The sequence below is a fragment of the Bubalus kerabau genome, chromosome 10 (assembly GCF_029407905.1).
Source record: "Bubalus kerabau isolate K-KA32 ecotype Philippines breed swamp buffalo chromosome 10, PCC_UOA_SB_1v2, whole genome shotgun sequence".
Classification (NCBI taxonomy): Eukaryota; Metazoa; Chordata; class Mammalia; order Artiodactyla; family Bovidae; genus Bubalus; species Bubalus kerabau.
The window spans coordinates 5405183-5429365 of record NC_073633.1 but is presented as its reverse complement, the minus strand read 5'-3'; the positions used below and the strand labels follow the sequence as shown (position 1 = coordinate 5429365).

Sequence of the window (24183 nt, the reverse complement as noted above, 5' to 3'; positions counted from 1 at the left end):
ATTGTGGCATGCCAGCAGATGGGAGTGAATATACAACAGTTACCTCCATGGGCAATGATAAAATGTCTGTGAGGTAGGGCGAGCGTGAGAAATCCCAACCTTAAGATACAATCATAAGTAACTTTTGGTTTCATCACAAAAGGGGGTCTTACTGGCTGCCAGCCCATGGCAGTTTAGGTGGCTGGTGCACGAGGGATTTGGCAGAACATCAGCCCCATCTGACTGGCGCACGTGTTGATGGCGCTGCTGCTCCAGGCAGAAGTCTCTCTCACTTGCGATTCTGCCTCAGTGTGGTAGTGGGAACTTGTACTCCGGCGGGACCGCGAAATGGGTTTTTTCTTCTCATGCCCATTTCTCTTAAGAGCCAGAGATCGAACTCTGGATTCAAACAATTAAAAATGAAAGTCTGAACATTTTTAACGGCTCGTTCAAGTTAGATAATGAGGATCATTGTTTACGTCTGATGGAGATGTTAATATAAATGTGCTCCTGTTTAGAAAGAATTCAGGTTGTAAAAGAAAATGATCCAGGCACCTGCAATCATTTATGTCATCTGTGCAATTTTCATAAGCCTTGCAATTATTAGCATAATAACCAAGTGCCTGCCAGTTCACCTTCAGCAAGAGTCTTGGGGAGTGTGTGAAGAATACAAGGAAAGGTAATCAACTATTTAATAGCTTTTATTCTACACATTTATAAAAGTAACAGTTTTGCCAGGGAAAGTGTTCACCCAACCAGTATTATGTGGAAATATAAACTCAAAATGAGCTAAGTAGGGGCAGTAATGCTGGGGCTCTTAACGTAGGAACTGAGGCTTCCCAGGTCTGGGATGGGTTCCAGGACTCTGTAAGAGCAGGCTCTGTTGTCCCTTAGAGCGAGAATGGTAGACAGGTTCTGCGCCGGCACCCTTTGCAGTGGTGGTTTCAGAGCCTCCCATCTCTGATGCCCGTTCCCCGCCCTGCACAGCTTGGTTTGCTTCGGGAACATGTTTCCCCTGGGCAAGTTGGAAAAATGGGGAAAACCATGATTTCATCTGCTATACTTTTTTCTAAAAACACACTCTTGGGTCATTACATTTTCCTTGTAATGAAACTATCCAAAGAGTAAAAACTGACTGTTACAAGAACAAAGTTTACGTTATCTATAACAGAACCAGAAGCTGGTGAGGGCCTTCGCCATGACCACAGCACCCGAGAGCTGGGCCTGAGGCCAGCTGATGATGACTGTTTGAAGATGGGGTGGCCTCGCTGCTGGCCTGAGACAGGACGGCCCTTCCTTGGGGGATGGCCGTGCTCTGCCTTTGCAGACGCTGGTTGGGGTGTCTTTCCCTGTCAGACTGAAGGCTGCGGAATCTGTGTCCTGCCTCTCAGAAGAGCTCACTGACACCGAGACGTGAATGCAGTGATCTGGTCGTAAGCAGATCTTTGAACTGTAGCGTTGGGCGTTTTTCTTCTAAGTGACTTTGGGTGGGTCTTCAGGAAAAATGGCAAGTGGTCCTTTAAAATGTTGTCAGCCTAGGGCGGTGAGAACTGAAAAACTGCAACAGGGAACATTACAGTAGAAAAGGGATGAAGAGGTGATTTTCAAATGGAAGACCTTCCTGAAAGAATTCAGGTACTTTGGTCCTGCCCAGTCCTGTCACCATTGTGCTGTAACTGACACCCGTGGACTCACCATCTGCCACCCATTGCCACGTTTCTGGGCGCTAAGAGGAGGCCTCCTCAGCCTTCCCTTGTCCTCTGCCCTCTGGAACAGCAGGGGCGCACTCCTGAACCGGTGCCACAGAAGCAGTCCCTTAAATATGTGGATCAGCTGCAGATCATTTCCCTCGAGAGAGAGGCAGGTGTGAAGCCATCAGTGTGTTCAGGTCGGGGAGCTTTGATTCGTGGAGAACAGCAGTTCTGCGCGGTGCCCGAGTCAGGAAGCACTACTGCGCCTCTGCTCCTGACAGTTTAGGGCCCTGACACGGATCAACAGGACTCTCAGCTATTAGTAAGGCGGCACTGGGACAGGGCGGTTCCTGTCTAAAGAGCGTTCCCTGCCCGTCCCCGCCGCCACTGTGAGGTCAGACCCAACTGCTCCACCTGTAGCCTCAAACCTGGGACTGGAAGGAACACCTACATGCTGTCCGCCTGTGATCAACCTCCCGGGACACCTGTGAGTGACAGCCGCCTCCTAAAGAGTTGATACCTGGGATTTGAAAACCAAAGCCTGGTTGCAGGAAAGGAAGAAGCAGCTCTTCTTGATGCGGAGCACTGCCTCCCCTCTGCCCCCACCACCCCCACCAGTTTTCCCTAGAAGGAGAAAGGAGAAATATGGAATGCCTGAGGTAAGGCTGCAAAGACTGGAAAATCAAACATGATGCCTGGAGTATACCACAGATACAGAAAATGTGGGCGAGGGATAGAGCCAGTGCTGAAAGCGGCAGGAAGCCCTGCGGAGCTGGGGCGCGGGGCAGGAGTCCCCACGCTGCCCACAGCCCAGGAGGGCAGGAGGGACCCTCGGGACCCTCACCGGGGCCACCTGCCCCGAGGCTGAGTCCAGGGCGCCTCCCTGCCAAGAGTGCCAGCCCACCTGCCAACCTTCCCTCTCCTTCTCCCGACAGGTCTCGTCCTCTGAGGCCCCCTCCTCAGTGACTGCTAGACCCTAGCTCCATGGATAGAACCGTGGAGCCCAAGTGCTGACTACAGTGACGTTTCGTTGGTGTGCGGTCTGGAGTTCTCCTCCTCCAGCAGAGCTATTCTTTGCTTGAGCATCCTCACTTGGGTCTCGTGTCTCTCCACCATGGCCATCATCTGAGACTCCAACTTCTTGAGTTTGTTTTGATGCTTCTTCTTTGCTTTCTCATAGGCAGCCACCAGGTTGCTATGTGGGCACAGAGGGAAATGAGAATGAAGGCTTATCTCAAGTAGCACTGAGACACTCACACACACTGTGCTGTCCACTGGCTGACCGGGTCTGGTGAGTACCACTCTGAAAGAACAGGCCACTGGGCCTCCAAAATAAGAATTTGAAATCAGGTGGTTAGTATTTCAATACTTGGGCTCTCCTGGTGGCTCAGTGGCAAAGAATCCACCTGCCAATGCAGGAGACACAGGTTCAATCCCTGGGTTGGGAAGATCCCCTGGAGAAGGAAATGGCTACCCAGCCCAGTTTTCTTGCCTTGGAAATCCCATGGACAGAGGAGCCTGGTGGGTTGCAGTCTATGAGGTCGAAAAAGTCCGACACGACTTAGCAACTAAACGAGAAGGGTCGCAGCACTCATGGTCACTCATGTCTTGACTTAACCACAGTTAATTTAGCCTGACTTGCTAGAGGCTTGTCACTAACATTAAGAGGAGTTTAAAACCAACAATCCAAACTAACCATATCCAAAATAGATAAGCAGAAATGGTAGCTGAATTGTAAAAATCTGTCATGGAAATACAAGTAGGAGGTCTGTTGCTGTTCCAATCTTAAGTCACCTCCATAGCTTGTGGACAGATAGGCCCCAGCAGCTGTCCTTGATGCTGTGGCTGATGGACTCAGTGCTCATAGGCTGTGAACTAACACTGCCAGCCAAACCCAGGTCTCTGGGGGATGAGGGCAGGGGCTGAGCCCAGAGCTAGGTAAGTTTCCGTACCCTGTTTTGTGCTTAGTCATGTCTGACTCTCTGTCACCCCAGGGACCCACCAGGCTCCTCTGTCCTTGAGGATTCTCCAGGCAAGAACACTGGAATGGGTAGCTGTTCCCTTCTTCAGAGGATCTTCTCGACCCCAGGAACTGAACCTGGATCTCCTGCATTGCAGGCGGAGTCTTTACCAGCTGAGCTATCCCAGAGGCCCTCCACCCTCCACCCTCTCTGGTCCAAAATAGTGCTCCACCTCCCTTCTGTATACTGTCAGCTTCTCAAAGCCCAGGACTCCCAAAGACTTGTGAAGGGAAATATGAGGTCCTTTATGTCTATGGGAGGCTGGGTTTTCTTAGAATGTTTCAAACACACTGTGGAAGCAGATGGGAGAATCCAGCTGTCTTCTATTAAAGCAGACATTAAAAACATTTGCAAAATTGTGAAAATAGTGCCCCTCTTATAATTACTTTCTGGAAAACTGTGATTTTTAAAATAAATGTCATTTGTGTTACATTTAGTGAGTTCAGTTTGTTTTTTTAATTTGGTAAATGAATAAAACCTTTAAAAATCTCATTTGAGAAACTAATAGACAAATTTTATTGATAAGTTAATTTGAAAGAACAAAACTTTGAGGTCCTCTTTTTTTTTTTTTTTTTAAAGTGTAAAGGTTTCATGAGCCTGAAAGGTTTGAGGCTCCCATCTTAGAGCATTGCTTCCTGAAGTACCCCACCTGATTCTGGAATGCTGCTCAAATAAAACATTCTGTAGCCAGTTTTGTTTGGAAAATGCTGGCTTAAACCTAGGCTGATTTTTGTTTCTAATTGTATGACTTCTCAGAACCTCTCCTATATGAAAGGGCTAAGAGGGGACCACAGTTGGCTGCATCTGCCATCCATAAAGAGCATTCCTCAGGTTTCTGTGGAACACTGGGAGGTGAAGCTCTAGGGAGGAGTGCGCTCCAAGGAGGTGGCAGAGGACACACCATTGTCCACAGTCAATTCCCAGCAATTATGGTGCGTAAGTCCAAGAACCGCTTGGATTATAGACAGTGAGGTTGTACCTGTTGGCTCTCTTTAGGTCATTAACAAACTCTGCTGATTGCTGGTGTCGGATTTCACTGCTCTTTGTGAGTCTTTCCAAGGCACTCACCAACTCTTGAACTCTGGCCTTTAACTTCTTCTCTCTGTATCAAGGAGAGACGAAGCACGCCATTTAGTAACAGAGACATGGATCGGGCTGCTGCCCTGATGGGGGCAGAGTGGAGCATGACTTAGCTGGCCCAGTCCAAAGGCCGGAGTCCTGAGCAAAGGGGAGAGGGCACAGGAGCCCAGCACCTCATTGCTGTGTTCCTGAAGGCCCTTCAGAAAGGTTCCTAAAGGCTGGGGTCGGCTCTTTTTAATGATAGAGACCTTTAGAGATGTGTGTATCACAAAGGAACAATACAGGAAGTTGTTTCTCATCTTCCAGGTGGGGAGACAAGCTCCTGGAGAAGTTCTCTGGGCAGACCCGAGCCAGCGGGCCAGCAGAGTGCAGCCTGCCCGCAGAACCCGGGCCTGCGCTCAGGCCCTTTTCCAAGCTGCTCAGCATCTCCCGAACCACTGGGGGCTCGAGAGTACACAGCTGGTCTGGGCACTACCTGGGCCAGGTCCCCAGTCAGTGAAACCAACATGAGCCTACCTTGCAAAATAGAAAAAGGTGGTTCTCTGTGCAAGTCCTTGATCTCATTGTTCACATTTAAAAAGGATGGAAATTAAATTTGCACTTTCATTCGACTTCCCCTACTCCTTGGCTTCAAGTCTGGTGGGTCTTTATTACTACCATGACCCGAGCTAACTGACTTGGGAGATTTGGGGCGCCCGGTCTGGTTATTGCCTTCCTCTCCCTCCTATGAGAGGAGGACATGGGCAGGGGGATGGGACTGACCACCGTCCTCCCCCCGAGGCCCCTGTCTCTGGCACAGTGTCACTCTGTGTGCAGCATGCTTGGCACAGATCAGCACAGCCTGCATGACGGTTCAGCAAGCTCCCCACTGGCACGAAGGCTCCAGGGTGGCAAGGACCTTATTTGGCTTGTTCCGCAGTGTATCTCCAGTGCCATGCCTGAGAGAGTTTCACAGCGGCAAAAGTGAAAACAAATCACTGAAGGTATCTGGTACCTTGGAGCGTATCAGGTAACCAGGATTTACGGAAGACATTCCTCTAAGAAAAACTCACGGTGTATGAGGAATGCAGATGAGCACAATGAGTGTGGAAGGCAGTTTGGCAGCATCTAGCAAAATAAAAAATGAACACATCCCTTGACTAAGTAACTTCCAGGGATCTTAGAGAAGCATGAGATTACAGTTGGATTCACTTCAGCACTGATTAGAATAGATATGAGTGGGAAACAACCAGGGAGATGGTTAAGTTAGGATCTGCTTTCGGTTCTGTTGAAATGCTCTGCACTGTTAATCAAAAATGCAGGTTGCCGTGCCCTGGAATGGAAAGGTATCTGAACACTGTCAAGCAAAAGTTGGATGCCACAAGTTTGCAAAAACGTGAATATCTGATACACTGATGGCGGACCAAAAGGCTAAATGCTCAACACTGCTGAACTCGCGCAAAGAGGACATGGGACGCTTTCATCTTCTTCTCAAGTTGTTTGAAATGTTCCTAATTCTGGATGCTTTTGTAAAGTGTAGGATGGGTGTGTGGGGGTCACCTCGAGGGGATGGGCTGTGAGGAGCTCTGGGGTTCAGCCATGGTTCACCCCTCTTGGCTTTTCAAATATCGGATCTTGTACATGTCTGCCTCCAGCTACTGTAAGTGCAATTCCAACTTCCCAAATTCATTAATGAAGAAAGGTGTTGCAACACAACAATCCAGGCCTACATTTATGAGGATAGTGGGAGAAAGATATTTGAAAAAGTGAGCATCATACCCGGTGACTTCCTCCCACCGGCCCTAAAGAGAGCAGGAGCCTCCTGCAGAGCCTCCCGGTTAGTGCCTCCTGTTTGCTGAGGCTTCTGGGTCCTGGCAGCTACCAGGAACTCCTCACATCTGGCTGCGGTTCCCACTGGGGCCCTAGAGCTGCACCATCTCCCACCAGGATGAGGCGCATCTGGGGAGCGCGCTCCCACCTCGCTGCCCAAGCCACCGCCTTGGCCTTGCAGGGCCCTCTGTCAGCCCGGGGAAAGTTAGGAGAGCATGGAAGATCTGTCCCCTCAGCCCTCTGACTATAAAGAGAGAAGAATTATTTGTTTTACATTTTGTTACTGTTTTGATTCTTCTTTTATTCTAAAGTTGATTGATAGTGCAAAAGGAAAGAAGAAAATCATGAAGAGAATTTAACATCTAACCGTGAACTCAAATTGATAACATAAAACTGCCTGGAGCAGTACCATTCCCCACCACTGGTCATGCTCACACCTGCCCAGCTCTGGGGGAAGAGTGAGGATCTCCCAGCCTCCGCACAGCAAAGGGCTTCCTGCCCTGGGGCCTGCGGCCAGCGCCAATGAGGACGGGACCCAGGGAAGCAAGAGAAGCCTTCACAGACCCTCCCCAATCCTGGGGACTGGGGGAGATGGTCAAGGCTGAGGGTAGGAAGCCACATCTGGAAGCTGAGACCCCTCAGGCCTCAGGAAGGCAGACAGGAGTGAACTGCTGTTCAGACTCTAGAACTGCGATGCTGATTTATTTAAAGCCACAAAGACAGGCTGAAACTCAAACCTAAAACACGAGATACTTTCTACTTGTTTTTGTTTGAATCAGGCAGCCACCTCCAGTAAGAACCGTGCCTCCAGGGTTGCTCGTCTGGATTGAAACACAGCCCTGCGCGGGAACAATTACAGAGCCACCTCACGCCCGCCTCCAAGGGTCAGGAGCCCTTTGAGTCCTTGGGACACAGCCAGTCTGAACTGAGATGTGCTGTAAATGTGCAGTACCCACTGGGGCTTTCCTGGTGGCTAAGTGGCAAAGAATCCACCTGCCAGTGCAGAGGATGCGGGTTCAATCCCTGATATGCCTTGGAGCAAATAGACCCACGTGCTGCAACTCCTGAGCGTGTGCACTAGAGCCCAGGAGCCTCAGCTACGGAGCTCCGCTCCTGAAGCCCACACGCCCTGGACCTGTGCTCCACAGTAAGAAGCCGCACAATGAGCAGGCCGCACACGGAGTAGCCCCTGCTTTCAACAATGAGAGAAAGCCCACACGAAGACCCAGTGCAGCCAAGAATAGGCTCACCATAAAAAAAGAATGTAAAATAAAAATACTGAATATACATTAAAATGATATTATTGATATTTTAGAATGTCCCTGCTTTTAATAGTTCTCAGCTACTAGAAAACACACATTACACATGTGATGTGGACAGGATTGCTCTAAAGCATGTGTCTGTAGTAACAGTGCCAGGGGTATCCCTGGATTCTGGTCAGCAGGTTTGGGTTGAGACCCAGGAATTACAGTTTGAAGAAGTGCTCCATGTGATCAAAACAGCATGGTATTGGCATAAAAATAGACATGTGATCAGTGGAATAGAGTAGAGAGCCCAGAAATAAACCCATGCATATATGGTCAGTTTATGACAAAGGAACCAAAAATATCCAACAGGGAAAGGACAGTTTCCTAGATAAATAAATGGTCACAGGAGAACTGGATGCAAGAGAATGCAGCTGGATCACTTGTCTTACATCATACAAAACAAAGTAACTCAAGGGTTAGATTAACGGGTAAGGCCGGAAGCCATCAGACTCCTAGAAGAAAACATAAGCACCTTGATACCAATCCCAGTGATGGTTTTTTGAATCTGACAGCAAAAGCAAAGGCATCAATAGCAAATACAGAGAAATGGGGCTATATTAGATTCTTCTGTACATCAAAGGAGACCAACAAAATGCAAAGAAATCTACTGAATGGGAGAAAATGGTTACAAATCATGTTTCTAATAAAGGGTTAGTTAGTACCCATAATACACAAAGAATCCATACAACTCAATAGCAAAAAAAAAACCCAACAAAAACCCAGATTAAAAAGTGAGCAGAAGCTGGGGTTTGAATGGAAGAGAAAAAAAAAAAAAAAGAAATAAGCATAAGGTTATTTCTCAAATGTCCATTTTCTCAAAGACATATAGATGGCTAACAGGCAATGTGAAAAAGATGCTCAACATCACCGATCATCACTGACCACAATGAGATACCATCACACCAGGCAGAATGGTTATTAGTAAAAAAATAGAAGGACAAGAAATAACAAGTTTTGGTAAGGATACAGAGAAAAGGGAGACCCTGTGTACTCTTGGTGGGAATGTAAACTGGTGCAGCCCCTGAGAAACAGAGAATGAAAGTTTCCCCCAAAATTAAAAATAAAACGAACATGATCCAGCAACTCCACCTCTGGGTATGTACCCAAAGAAAATGAGATCACCACCTTGGAAGGATACCTGCAGCCTCATGTCACTGCAGCATCATTTACAACAGCCAAGATACGAGCACAACCTAAGTGCTCATCAGTGGATAAACGGATAAGGATGTGGTATGTATAGAAAATGCACTATTACTCAGCCACAAAAAAGTGAAATTTTGCCATCTGCAACAACATGGATGGACCTTGAGGGCATTATGCTATGTAGAAATAAGACAGAGAAAGACTAATACTGTATCATCTCACGTGTATGTGGAATCTAAAAAAACAAACAAAAAAAAAACAAACAAAAAACCCCAAAACCAAAAAAGCTCACAGAGAAGACTGGTTGCCAGAAGTGAGTTGGAGGTGGGCAAAGTGGGTGCAGGGGATTAAAGGGTATACACTGCCAGTTGTAAAATAAGTCCTGAGGGTGTAGTGTATAATAGTGATTATACTTATTACTCTATTTCGTACTTGAAAGTGGCTGAGAGATCTTAAAAGAAATTTTTTGGTAACTGGTGACAGATGTTAACCAGACTTCTTATGGTGATCATTTTGCAATATATGCAAATACTGAATCATCACACTGTACACCAGAAACTAATATAATGTTGCAAGTCCATTATACCTCAGTAACAAAATAATGCCTCAGGTGATTTCTTCTTATTGTGCAAATTTTGAAAACTGGTAAGGCAGCAGGGCTCTACCTGGGTCTACAGATGAATTCAATGTTGTCTTGAACTCTGAATTTCTATGCAGAATTACATGCACAGCTGTACTGAAGACTACACAGTTTTACTCAGATTTTCCAAGGATGACTTCAAAAATGCTACAAGCCGCGCACCTCAACCATTCATGCCCTGTTCCTTGTAGTTTCTAATTCACATCTGCTTGGCTTTCAGTTAAGGAAGAATTTATATGGTTTGTGTAGGTTAATAAGGCTAAAAGGAGCACTTTCATAGGCTCCATGCAGATGAGAAAGTACAACATAAACACTACATGTTCCATTTGCCCCTTGAGTGGCAGTGCGTTCACACAGAGTTTCCTGGGATGCCCAGAGCTGTGCCATCCTTGCCTTGTTCTCTGGCCCCTAGTATAAGCCCTCACAATTATGAACCTTTATTGCTGGCTCCCGCTGCTGCTGCTGCTGCTAAGTCACTTCAGTCGTGTCCGACTCTGTGTGACCCCATGGATGGCAGCCCACCAGGCTCTCCCGTCCCTGGGGTTCTCCAGGCAAGAACACTGGAGTGGGTTGCCATTTCCTTCTCCAATGTATGAAAGTGAAAAGTGAAAGTGAAGTCACTCGGTCATGTCTGACTAACAACCCCATGGACTGCAGCCCACCAGGCTCCTCCATCCATGGGATTTTCCAGGCAAGAGTACTGGAGTGGGGTGCCATTGCTTTCTCCGCTAGTACCACCAAAACCCACGTGTCAGCACACTTACAGGTTTCACTTAAAGGTCTTCCCACCCCCTCACCCCTAAAAGGTGGATTTTGGTCATGAAAGGTCTTCTGAATCTTACTCTAGCACAGGTGCTTTTTTATCTGTTTTAATGGAAGCACAGAGTTGTTGGCAGAGGCATATACTCGGGATCTGAGGGGCGGACTAGTGGTGGGCGTTTGCAGGCACTGAGCAAAGTGAGGCAGGCAGCTGGGCAGGGGACAGCCTTGCAGGCCGTGTGGTGAGGCTGTCCGTGGCTGGGAGTCTGGAAGCAGGGCTGCCACCAAAGCGGGGATAGGGCGGGGGCCGGCACCAGCCAGGACGCCTTCCAGAGGAGTGCCCATCAGACCCAGCCTCAGGGAGTCGTGGCCACGGGGCCTGGAGTTTCTTGGTAATTGCGAGAATTGTCTCCTTCGGGGGTTCCTCTGCCTCACCTTCCATTTACTGGTTAACCCCCAGCCAGGCTTCTGTCTCCACTGGTAACTGTCCCGAGGTCACCAGGGCCCTGGGTGTCACAGTCTGTTCCCATCTGACCCGAAGCACCTTCCCCCTCTCCCCTCAAGCCTGGCTTCCATCCCACTTCGCCGGTCATTCCCAGCATCTCCTGCCCCGGCTGCCTGTTCTCTGCACCTCTGCCTGCTGAGAGTATCTGGGACTTGGGCCTGGACTCTGTTTTATAGCCCACCCTTTCTTGCTTCTCTCCATTCCCATTTATTTTCCTAAAAACTACGTGCTAAAAACTGACTCTCACGGGCATCTTCAATTCAGTAAGTGCACAGGAGAACTGGACGGTCTGCCCCATGCACGCCTCTGCCCCGTAAGGTGTGCGGCAGTACCTCTTGCCCAGTGGCCGACACCAGTCTCAAGGCAGCCCTGACCCCCCTCTCCCTTGCCCTGCGTGTCCGCTTGGCAGCAGACCCCCACACGGGGGCCACGCCTGTCGCCACCACCAGGTCCAAGCTGCCGCTGTTTCTCATCTCAGCCACCACTGGAGCCTCCTGCTTGGTTTATCTGCTTCACCTTTGTACCCCATAGTCAAGTTTCCATAGAGCGGCCAGAGGACCTTTCTAATATGTCAAATCAGATCATATTATTGCACTGCACTGAGAAACAAGTCTACAGTCTTACTTTGACTAAAGCCCTGCTTGACCCAGGCTTTGGTATCACTCTCCCCCTTGCACCCTGGAATCCTATCCCTTATTAGCCCACACCAAGCGTTTTTTGCCAGAACAGAACCATGCAGTCAGTCCCCTCTCTTTGGGATGAACTTCCTCCACTACGCTATGCTTCCTCCTCCGTTTCAGCTTAAATGTCACCTCAGAGAAGCCCACCCTGACCACCCATCTAAACAAATGTCCCAGAGTTATAACATCCCCAGCATCTTATTATTTCCCCCATTACTTATTGCAATCTATATTTTTTTGAGAGAAAATCTCTGCAGTGACTATGATTTTATTTATTTCCTTCATGGTAGATTGCCAGGAGAAATATCAATAACCTCAGATACGCAGATGACACCACTCTAATGGTAGAAAGTGAAGATGAACTAAAGACCCTCTTGATGAAGGTGAAAGAGGAGAGTGAAAAAGCTGGCTTAAAACTCAACATTCAAAAAACAAAGATCAGGGCATCCAGTCCCATCATTTCATGGCAAATAGATGGGTAACAATGGAAACAGTGATAGACTTTATTTTCTTGGTCTCCAGAATCACTACGGATGGTGACTACAGTGATGGAAGTAAAAGATGCTTGCTCCTTGGAAGAAAAGCTATGACCAACCTAGACAGCTTATTGAAAAGCAAAGACATCATTTTGTTGACAAATGTCCATGTAGTCAAAGCTATGGTTTTTCCAGTAGTTGTGCACGGATGTGAGAGTTGGATCATAGGGCATGCTGAGCACTGAAGAATTTGAAATTGTGGTGCTGGAGAAGACTCTTGAGAGTTCGTTGGACTGCAAGGAGATCAAACCAGCCATCCCTAAAGGAAATCAACCCTGGATACTCATTGGAGGGACTGATGCTGAAGCTGAAGCTCCAATACTTTGGCCACCTGATGTGAAGAACTGACTCACTGGAAAAGACCCTGATGCTAGGAAAGACTGAAGGTGGGAGGAGAAGAGGGCTACAGAGGATGAGACAGTTGGATGGCATCACTGACTCAATGGGGCAAACTCTGGGAGTTGGTGATGGACAGGGAAGTCTGGCATGCTGCAGTCCATGGGGTTGCAAACAGTCAGACATGACTGAGTGACTGAACAACAACAAAATGTCTGTATAGTCTAAACTCATCTTTTTAAAGAAAATCCAGCCAGCAGTAGTAGCTATCCTAACTCCTTTACAGGCTTGAAGTTATTTAATTCTCACCACAAACCTTGGAGGTCAGTCCTGTTATTATTCTAGTTTTCTAGATGAGGCGCTTGAAGTGCAGTTGAAGAGATTTGCCAGGGATGCCTGTGGAGCTAGGCTGCACTGGGGCTCTGTGAGTCAGCATGTCGCTGCAGTGTGCCGAGTCACAGAGAGCAGGCAGTGGAGCAGGAGACGGGTGAAAAGCCCAGGCCTGCGGAACTAAGCAGGGGGTGTCCTGGATAAGGATGCCCTGCAGGTGTTGACTTGGGGTGCATCTGCCTAGAATAGCAGCAAGATGGCGGCCCAGACCACGTTTCCTGCACATCTCGCCGCTGCCTTGTCCGTGCTACAGGGTCCTTTGATGTCTCCATCACTGCCTTAATGAGATCTGAGGGGAAGGCCTTCTCTCTCAGCTTTTGGAACATGGGGGAATGACGGAAAGATGAAGAAATCTCACTGACTCACCTCAACCCCCGGGATGAGAACTGATGTTTCCCTTGGCCCTGTGAGGCCAGCTCTGGAGCTCAGCCATTTATTTACAAGGTAATGAACTTACAGGCACACCGTGTATTCCATTAACATCCTGTAGACCCCTGTGCATTTATGGAATTCTAAGCACAACCTCTACTGCCTGATGGCTGTTGTAAATCAGCCACATAGGCAGCACCAGCAAGTGCAAGTTTAAGAAAACAGTACCTTTAAAAATAACGGTCCCACTAATGAAACGGTGATGATCCTACTGCCTGCGGCCGGGGCTCCCTCTTTAAAAGGACTTCAATCGGTTCCCTCTTCATTTCAATCCAGTATGTGTCTGCCTCAGGAACAGTATTAATCCATAGCTGCTGGAACAGGGGTCAGTGGGTGCCATCAAGTCTGGAAGATTTCTAGAGCTGGGCAGATATTTTTTGGAACTCGGTCATGGATTTGAACTCCAGGAGACTCCCTGTGGTTTGCTCTAAGGCTCTCTGACAACCACAGGCTCTGTGGGCGCTGACGGTGATGAGTGGTCTGTACCATCAGGGGCACAGAGAAAAGGTGCCTGAGGAACCTCAGGAAGATGAGTGTCCAGCTGGAGGGGATAAGAAGGAGAGGTTCACAGCTTGAGAGAGGTGGGGTGGGGTGGGGGGATAAAGCAAAGGGCATGCTCATGGAAAGATGGTCTGGATGAATCTGGACAACAGATAACGTGTAGGGAAACATTTGAAATATAGGCTAAGAAGTTAAGTTAGGGACCTACACATGGTGTCAAAGGTCACACAGTGGAAGATCTATCTGCAGAGCCACATGATCAGAAGTATGATTTAAGGTGTTTTGTGTGTGTGTGTGGGGGGGGGGCGGGGGGGGGAACACAGGATGGGACTAATGGCAGAATGACCCGCTGAGATGCTACTCTGATTTTGGAGGGGTTTTGGAGGGGTTGAGGGCTAAATTCAGGAGAAGGCAACGCAAACTGCATGGGACAGATGAGGTTTTAAGAGGAAAAAACAATACTGTCTGCTAATAAGAGGCAGACTTCGAAGTTTTTACATATAAATAGGAATTCTGAAAAAGAGGCCAATTTCAAAGGGCAGGAGGAAACAAGATAATTTCTGTTTTGGATGTCCTGTGTTTTAAGGCTCTAGTCTATTCAGGGGAGATGTCCAGTGGGCAGAGAGAAATGAGGCTGAGATGGTTTAGGGATCACTTAGACGGGACAGAGTCACCAGTCATACAGCTGGGTGAGTAAGCCATGATTCCTGCACCCCTTACCCGCCACCCCCCACCCCCCACCTCTCCTGCAGGGAGTGGAGGAGGGAAGGAGAAAGTGAAAGTCATGTTAGTCGCTCAGTCATGTCTGAATCTTTATGACCCTATGGATTGTAGCCTGCCAGGCAAGAATATTGGAGTGAGTTGCTGTGCCTTCCTCCAGGGGATCTTCCTGACTGAGGGATTGAACCCAGGTCTCCTGCATTGCAGGTGGGTTCTGTATTCTCTGAGCTACCAGGGAATTGAGGGAAGGAGAGGCAGGCTCATAAGAAACAGAGCAATGATGTATTCAAAGAATCTGCCTGCAATTCAGGAGACCTGGGTTCGACTTCTGGGTCTGGAAGATTCGCTGGAACAGGGATAGGCTGCCCACTCCAGTATTCTTGGGCTTCCCTTGTGGCTCAGCTGGTAAAGAATCCACCTGCAATGTGGGAGACCTGGGTTTGATCCCTGGTTTGGGAAGATCCCCTGGAGAAGGGAAAGGCTCAGTTCAGTCACTCAGTCGTGTTCGACTCTTTGCGACCCCATGGACTGCAGCACGCCAGGCTTCCCTGTCCATCACCAACTCCGGGAGCTTACCCAAACTCATGTCCACTGAGTTGGTGATTCCATTCAATCATCTCATCCTCTGTTGTCCCCTTTTCCTCCCACCTTCAATCTTTCCCAGCATCAGGGTCTTTTCCAATGAGTCAGTTCGTCGCATTAGGTGGCCAAAGTATTGGAGTTTCAGCTTCAACGTCAGTCCTTCCAATGAATATTCAGGATTGATTTCCTTCAGGACTGACTGGCTGGATCTCCTTGCAGTCCAAGGGACTCTCAAGAGTCTTCTCCAACACCACAGTTTAAAAGCATTAATCTTCGGTGCTCAGCTTTCTTTATGGTCCAACATCCGTACATGACCACTGGAAAAACCACAGCCTTGACTAGATGGACCTTTGTTGGCAAAGTAATGTCCCTGCTTTTTAATATGCTGTCTAGGTTGGTCATAGCTTTTCTTCCAAAGAGCAACTGTCTTTTCATTTCATGGTTGTAGTCACCATCTGCAGTGATCTTGGAGCCCCCAAAATAAAGTCTCATTGTTTCCATTGTTTCCCCATCTATTGGCCATGAAGTGATGGGACCTGATGCCATGATCTTAGTTTTCTGAATGTTAGAGTTTTAAGCCAACTTTTTCACTCTCCTCTTTCACTTTCATCAAGAGGCTCTTTAGTTCTTCACCTTCTACCGTAAGGGTGGTGGTATCTGCATATCTGAGGTTATTGATATTTCTCAGTATGTGGCCTGAAGAATTCCATGGACTGTATAGTCCATGGGGTCACAAAGAGTCAGACATGACTGAGCGACTCTCAGGGCACACAAGAATCAATAAATAAATTTTATAGACAGGGAAGAGGCCCACACGAGCAGGCTCGGCTCGCACTCAATGGGTAAGCACCCCCCTGCCAGCACATGGAGTCCAGCGGAGAAAGCAGTGGTGTGCGATTTCCTCGTGGCCTTGCCGTGTGACCTTGAGTGACCACTCAGCCTTGCTGTCCAGTCTCCCCGCCCCTGCCTCCTCCGCCTCATACAGGGGACACCACCTCCTCCTTGCCGCCTCCTAAGCGTGACGGAGAAACAGCCTGCTCCTCTTAGCTGTGCCCGGGTCCTCAAGGTAGGCTACGCAAATAGCACAGAAGTACAAGAAGACTCCTTTCTGAAAACTCCCTCTCCTGAGCTGCATACCACAGCTTACTTCTCCGGTGGGAAGGCTGTTCAGTTAGATTTTACTAGGAACGTGAGCAAGACAGGGATCTGGGGTGGAGAAGGGCTTTGCAGCGCACAGCCTGTGCAAACGACAGTGCAGACAAGGTGCCCCGATACGAAAACTCCTCATGTGCAAGACAGGAAACCTGGTCATCCAGATGGGGTTTTATGGCAAGCCTGGCACCAATATCCCACAATAAGCGCTCACGGAAGTGGAGGGAACAAAATCAGACCAGATGGAAGTTAGATGGTAAATGTGTGACTGCCTGAAGGCCTGGTTTTGTTCCAGACATAAGAAGGTTGGGCGCAGACACACCGAGAGCAGGGTTGTGGGGCCGCAGCTGCTGGGGCAGGACAGGGACCAGGCAGCGACTGGAGCATCACAAGGCCCTTCCCGGGGCTCCTGCCAGAAAAGCCCACACCGAGCCTCCGCTCCAGGTGTGCCAGTGGTAAAGAACCCACCTGCCAACACAGGAGATGTAAGAGATGCAGGTTCAATCCCTGGGTCGGGAAGATCCCCTGGAGGAGGGCGTGGCAACCCCTCCAGTCTTCTTGCCTGGAGAGTCACAGAGGAGCCTGGTGGGCTGCAGTCCACGGGGTTCCAAGAGTCGGACACGAATAGTAACTTAGCATGCACAGCCTCTGCCCACCCCTCTACACACCTGCTCTCTTCAGTCCTGTTCCTGGGGCCCACAACTTCGGTGTTTGGAAGCATCATTTTCCAAAAAAGGAATATGTCTGAAAATTCTGTGAGGAAACCCTCGACTGACTCAGCCACTAGCTTGGCGGCGATTTAACACCTTCAAGGAAGGTGGTAGTTTCCACTTGACTTTTAAAAAGAAAAACACCCCAAACCTCAGTGCTTGGGCATCTGTGATATAAACCCTCATGAAATAATGATTCCCATTTCTAAGCTATGTATACAGTATAATTATGTTATTTTCCTTTTTCCTGTAGCCCTGTGGGTTCTTTCTTGGCTCCATATATCTGGGGCTTGATTAGAAATCCATGCTAACCAACTCAAGGCTGGCTATTGGAAATCCATTGTGACTGACAGAACAAATGAAATCTCTTTATGTTTAGTCAGCAGAATCTGCAACCTGCTTGTGCCAGCGAGGCCCTCTGAGGTTCAGGGATCTTGAAAAATGCAGGGGCTTTGCTTACAGACACAATGTCCAAAGGGCTCCCACTTGGAAGCGGGGGATGGTTTGCATCCCTGGTTTCTGGCGCAATCACGTCATTAGGATTAGGTGAGGGCATTTTCCGCACAGCTTCTCTCTTCCCTCCTCAAGCAAAGCGATTACCATTTAACCACACGGCCAGAAGCGCTGGCAGTGTAAAAACTGAGCTACTACAACTTGGAAGGAAAGAGCAAAAGTGGCAGTGAGTCAGTCAGGAGGGTAGTGAGGTTCCCTACAAGGCAGCATTCGGTCCACCTCAGCTGGAGGCGCCACTATAAACTCGACAGCCCCGGCTGGATCAAGACAGCAGCCTGAGCATGCACTGTAGCCTTCCCCTCCATTCCAAATCCTCCCAAGTGATGGCAAACGTATTTTTTTAAAAAAATCCTAAAGAATGATGGAAACTAAAGAGCGTTCTTTGTCTGCCAGAAACCGTGAGCAATCGTAAAAAAGGAAAGGCAGGTTTTATTCTTCTTGAAAAAGGAAACCACAACTCAAAATGCACACTGAAGAAAGCTGCTACAAAGGGAAGAAGGGGACTCAGAGGTGCTCCAGCCAGAGGAACGGGCGGGGACCAGACACCTGGGTCAGACACGCAGCCTAGACCTGCCGTCAGCAGGGAGGAACAGAAAGCGCGGAGCCAGAGCCAAGTCACCAAACTCAACTGTAAAGCTCACCTGTGAGCAAAGTCAGTACAGCAGACAAGTGTCCTCAGAGAGACGCAAGAAGATACCATCATTACAAGAGAGATGACAGATTTAATCAACAAAATGAACTCAGTGCATCAGTCAAACACCATGGTGGCTCCAGGAGGGATACATTTGTTGTTGTTTAGTTGCTGTCATGTCTGGCTCTTGCGACCCTGTGGACTGGAGCCCGCCAGGCTCCTCTGTCCATGGGGATTCTCCAGGTAAGAAGACTGGAGTGGGTTGGAAAGTGGACCTTAAGAACCTCCTCAGTTCAGTTCAGTTGCTCAGTTGTGTCCGACTCTTTGCGACCCCATGAATTGCAGCACGCCAGGCCTCCCTGTCCATCACCAACTCCCGGAGTTCACCCAGACTCACGTCCATCGAGTCAGTGATGCCATCCAGCCATCTCATCCTCTGTCGTCCCATTGTCCTCCTGCCCCCAATCCCTCCCAACATCAGAGTATAATAAGTATAAAAGTACTAAATTCACAGTAGATTTTGAAAATTTAGTTAAAAAAAAAAAATTAGAAGAAAATTTAATAAAAAAGAATTAGAAAAATTAGAAGAAATACCTTTTAGAGATATGGATTTATATTTTGAAATATTTTGGATGCACTGAGTGAAATACAATCCGTTATTAAGGTGGACTGTATCTGTTTCTTCTTTTTTTTAAAAAACATGGATCCTAGAACATTTAACATTACGGTGTGATTTGCATTACTTTTCTGCTGGACAGCCTTGCTCTAGAACCGAGTGCAAAAGGGTGGGGAGAGGATGAAAAGTCAGGATATGGAATACAGATCTAGAAAGGACAGAGAAATAGCCACAATAGAGGAAAACGCCCAGAGGTAAATAAACTGAGGCTGTTTGAGTGGAAAGAGACCCGAGATGGTGAGGCAGGCATTCTCACTGAAGGTGGAAACAAGGTAGAGATGCCTGTTTGTTTTCTCTTCAGTCAACTTAGTTATCTTTATATTTGAGGAATATGCTATATATAAGAAGCAGCCAAAAAAACTGTTAAAAGTTCCCTAAAGAGCCAACAGAATTTACCTGCAGTATTCCATCCCAGCGATACCAAAAGACGCCTGTTTTGACTGTCACCTTTTAACACGGTCCTGAGAGTCTAGCCAGTGCCACACCACAGCAGAAAGGTGAAGCAGCAGACCTTTTTCCGTCTGCAGGTGGGCTCACTGTATATGCTTTTCTCCTGCACTCACCTTTCTGGCCTGCAGGCCTGCACAAGAGGAGGCCTGCCGGGGCCTCCTCTCTCCCAGGCAGCTGTGGTACTCCCAGCGAGTGGCGCCAGCCGCTGGGAGAACTGACCCCAGCCATCACCCCTGGCCTACACCATCACCCCTGCATACACTGTCACCCCAGTGTACACCATCACCCCTGGTGTATACCGTCACCCTGGCATACACCATCACCCCTGGCCTACACTGTCACCCCTGGTCTATGCTGTCACCCCTGGTGTACACCATCATCCCTGCATACACCGTCACCCCTGCCGTACAGTGTCACCCCTGCATAAACCATCACCCCTGGCCTACACCATCACCCCTGGCCTACACCGTCACCCCCGGCCTACACTGTCATCCCTGCATACACCGTCACCCCTGGCCTACACTGTCACCCCTGCATACACCATCACCCCTGGCCTACACCATCACCCCTGGCCTACACCGTCACCCCCGGCCTACACTGTCACCCCTGCATACACCGTCACCCCTGGCCTACACTGTCACCCTGCATACACCGTCACCCCCGGCCTACACCATCACCCCTGGCCTACACCGTCACCCCCGGCCTACACTGTCATCCCTGCATACACCGTCACCCCTGGCCTACACCGTCACCCCTGCATACACCGTCACCCCAGTGTACACCATCACCCCTGGTGTATACCGTCACCCCTGGTGTATACCGTCACCCCTGGTGTATACCGTCACCCTGGCATACACCATCACCCCTGGCCTACACTGTCACCCCTGCATACACTGTTACCGCTGGCCTACACCGTCAACCCTGGCCTACACCGTCACCCCGGTCTATGCTGTCACCCCTGGTGTACACCATCACCCCTGGCCTACACCGTCACCCCTGCATACACCATCACCCCAGTGTACACCGTCACCCCTGGTGTATACTGTCACCCTGGCATACACCATCACCCCTGGCCTACACTGTCACCGCTGGCCTACACCGTCACCCCTGGTCTATGCTGTCACCCCTGGTGTACACCATCACTCCTGCATACACCGTCACCCCTGCCGTACAGTGTCACCCCTGCATAAACCGTCAACCCTGGCGTACACCATCACCCCTGGCCTACACCGTCACCCCTGGCCTACACTGTCATCCCTGCATACACCGTAACCCCTGGCGTACACTGTCACGACTGGAAGAAACTGCCTCTCCGGGTGGCGGGCTGAGTGTGCTTACCGACGGATGGCGTTCGCAAACTCCGTGGCCAGCTCGCTGTCGCCGCACGCCGTCCGCAGTTCGGCCAGGGACAGGGCAGGGGAGGCGGCGTCTGGACACTCCTGAGAACGCAAAGCACCGGGTCAGGCATGTTGCTGAGCCGAGGGTACCGACGGCAGAGCAGGAGGCGAGCAGAGCTGCAGGGCGGCCCTGGCCAAGTGCCCGTAGCGCACCTAGGCTGCCCCATGTCCCGAGCACTCACGGGTGCCCAGGTTACACACACGAGTTCCCTTGTCTGACCACCATGATGGCCCTCTGCAGCAGACACTGTCAGTATCCCCTCCTGGCCAAGGAGGACCCAAAGCACAGGGAAGTGATGCTGTCCTGAGTCACTGCGAGGATTCCGCGGAACCAGGATGCCCACTCAGGTCAGCGCTCCTGTCACTCAGGAAAGACACGTGGGAAACATACATGTTTGTGTGGTCCCTGCCCCCATCCCACACCCTCCGGGGAGAAATCCAGTCTCCTCTGGATTGAGGGGCTTCACTGGGTCCAAGTAATCATCTAGAAAACCTGGGAGAAGGGGAGGAAAATGGAAGTGCATCTTGGCATCAGACAGGAACTTTGACATCACCTAACCCAACTCCTCCTGTTTTACAGATGAGGACACGTAAGAGCCTTTAGAGAAGGCCTAAATCCGGCATGGAGCACAGTCCATTCATAACACCATGACTGTGCCCATTTGAGCGGCCCGCTGTCTGCATACAGACAGAGAGCAGCTGCTCTGCTGTGGAATAAGCAGAGGGGGACAGTGCTCATCTGATAATTTGTTCAGCAGACACTTCCTGAGGATTTACTACAACCCAGGCTCCAGAAGAAAAAGCTTGTGACCTGTTACTCGAGACAGAATGTAGACAGAAGGCTGCATCTCAATGGGTGAGCGCTCCAAGGGGTCAGGGGCCCAGGGCTGGAAGTCCAGGTGACAGGAAGCACGGAGGGGCCTCTGTCTGCCCGCACAGATGCACCACACCCCCCGGGGCTCAGGAGGACAGCACCGCGTCTGAGCCCTCCTCCGGCCCCCAGCTCTGCCCTCTTCCCTCCGTTCCACCTGGTGTCTTGCAGCCCTGAGCTGCCACTGACCAGCTCTGCAATCTCTCCAGAGTCCAACACCCTCTGTGAGTACATCGACTCCCCTGCGGGGCTGACGTGTCTCCTTAAAGACAGGGCCAGCTTTGTTTTACCCAGTGCTGCTCACCGAGCGTGTCTAGTAATCTCTGCTGCACACAGACAAGAACTGAAAAAACCTAATGTGATTTGGTCAAGATGTGGGATCCAGCCTGTTGGCTGAAGGCAAGTTTTGAACCAAGCATGACACCCAACCACCTCCCTACTTCGAAGCAAGAATAGGTGTTCTAAACTCCCGTCTGGCTGGCCACCTGTTTTTATTAAGGCCCACAGAGTAAGAATTATACTTCTATTTTTAAAATCAAGGGAAAGAAATCAAAGGACTATTTTATGATATGTAGGACTCATGGAATTCAAATTTCAGTGTCTATAAATAAAGCATTGTTAGAACCTAGCCATGTGCCTCTGTGTCTGTATTGTCTCTTCCTTTGCAGTAAGGAAGAGACAGTTTTGCAATGGCAGAGTTACATAGGTGCGGCAGAATCTGTATGACCCCAAAATCCTAAAATATTGACTATCTGGCTCCAGCCTCTGCTCCAGACTGCTTGTTTCATCTACCAACAGATAAGACCAAATGAATAGCCCAGAAGGGAGATATTATTGATAGAGTAAATGAGTCTAATTTTTAAAAGACAAAATAATCAGCTTACTCTAATTTCATTACCTGAACAACACAGGGTACTTTTATAAAAGCTCTGTACTTTAATGTAAAAAAATAAAAATAAATCATCTGGTGTTCTACGTCAAAGAAGTTTCTGTTTTCTGGAGCCATTCCACAGAATACAGTGCTTCTCCCAGTCAAAATAAATACTAAGAACCAGGGGAAAATGCTCAGGTCATGGGCCTCCTGGCAAGAGCTCGGTAAGTCCACTTCCACCCCACCCTAAGAGTACATACGCAAACACAGGAGCTCTGTCCCAGAGTGATGGCTCACAAACTCAAAGGGCTGTGCATAGATTCTGAAGCCGTTGCCACAGAATGGACAAGCCGTGTCTGTGAGCTCCAGATTCTCCCGAGTGAAGACGCGCTGCTGCCCACCCCGTGGTCAGAGCCCTCAGGCACTGGCATGTGGTCTCAGGGCGCACCCCATGGTGACCTTTCCCAAGCTCAGACTGTGTCACGTCACTCCCTGCAAAAGGCCCTCTGCGATCCCTCCCCGTGCCCAGGACGGCGCAGCAGGTGGGTCTCTCCAGCCAACACATCAACCCCTCCTCTCCCTGGGCTTGGCCTGTGCTGCTCCATCGGTCCAGGGCAGACTTCCGCGTCCTTCCTGGCCTCTTCATCGGGCTCGCACCCACTCTCCACTGGGTCTGTGTTCAGGAAACCTGCCCCTAACCTCCAAATCTGGATCGCGGGTCTGGCCTGTGGCCTCCCCTCACACTGGGCATTGATCTTTGCACTCTGGTTGTTGTGTCCTCTGTTGTGATCATCTATTTGCCCACTGGTGTCCCACACTGGAAGCTAAAATCCTGGAACTATCTCCAGCATCTTGACTGGACCAGATCACATCCATCACAGGAATGGATGACTGAGAAGCAGCAGGGCCTTGGGAGAGCAGCCCCACTGGGTGCTGCAGCCCCAGCTCCCTTGGCACCTTGTAGGTGAGAGTGGGCAGAGGGCAGCTATGGTCTCTGGCGCAGGCAGCACAGTTCTTAGCTGTTTAGGGGAACCATTCTCTGCCACACAGCATCAGCAAGGGGCTTTCTTCTTAGGGACACTTCTCTAGTGAAGACGCCCCTGCATCTGGGCCGTGAGGGGCCACTCACAGAGCAGCAAGTCACTGCACGCCCGCAGTCCTGGGCCAGAGACAAATGGGTCAGGAGAAGCTGGCGTTCATCAGGAACAGAAATTTGCATGTACGGAATTCCAGGACCCTGCGGCGAAGGATGTCTTTCTTTAGGGTCTAGACTATTTTTTTTCTCCAAGGCAGTGTTTGGAATTATTCTGCGATAGAGGATGACGGAATGAGCTTGAATTCTAGAAAAAAAGACTTGAGGGCTAATGAAAGTGTGAGTTTGCAAGATGATGCCACCGGCAGCCCACACTCTGTGCTCCTCGGGGTAATTCAGGGCTCGCCTTCCTCCTCCTCTGCCTCAGGCCACCTCCTGCCTTCCACCTGAAGGAAGCTGAGGAGGAAACACATGAGAGGAGGAGGACCAGAGTTGGCCAGACTGGGGTTAAATCCTGATTCTGCCATTTACCAGCTGTGAGACCACGTCCCCATCTTTTAAACCTCATTTTTCTCATGTAAATGGGGATAACTCTTGCTTCCCGAGAGTCATGAGACTCAGGGGAGATGACGTGTGTGGTGATCAGTACCACGTGATCAACACCGATGATCACACGGGCCAGGAGGAGGAGGTGGGGTGAGTACCAGCCTCCTGGACCACTGCACAGGCCACTGCCCGGATGAGACCGTGATCTATGAGATGCTTTATCTG

At 49.6% G+C, this 24183-nt stretch overlaps 1 protein-coding gene across 5 annotated transcripts in view; it reads right to left on the bottom strand.

The window, feature by feature from the left end:
* Positions 1-664: 664 nt before the first annotated feature.
* MCC (MCC regulator of WNT signaling pathway) overlaps positions 665-24183 on the bottom strand; it is a 303878-nt gene continuing 280359 nt past the window's right edge. For 3 of the 5 annotated variants that reach the window (XM_055536480.1, XM_055536482.1, XM_055536483.1), the window contains 3 exons: positions 20579-20679; positions 4671-4793; positions 665-2865 (listed from right to left, as the gene is read on the bottom strand). In XM_055536480.1, coding sequence (XP_055392455.1) covers positions 2685-2865; positions 4671-4793; positions 20579-20679 — 405 coding nt within the window. In that variant the 3' untranslated portion in view covers positions 665-2684. Of the gene's footprint in view, positions 2866-4670; positions 4794-18424; positions 18583-20578; positions 20680-24183 lie in introns of those variants that run through there. The other 2 variants (XR_008698690.1, XM_055536484.1) reach the window with 2 other exon arrangements.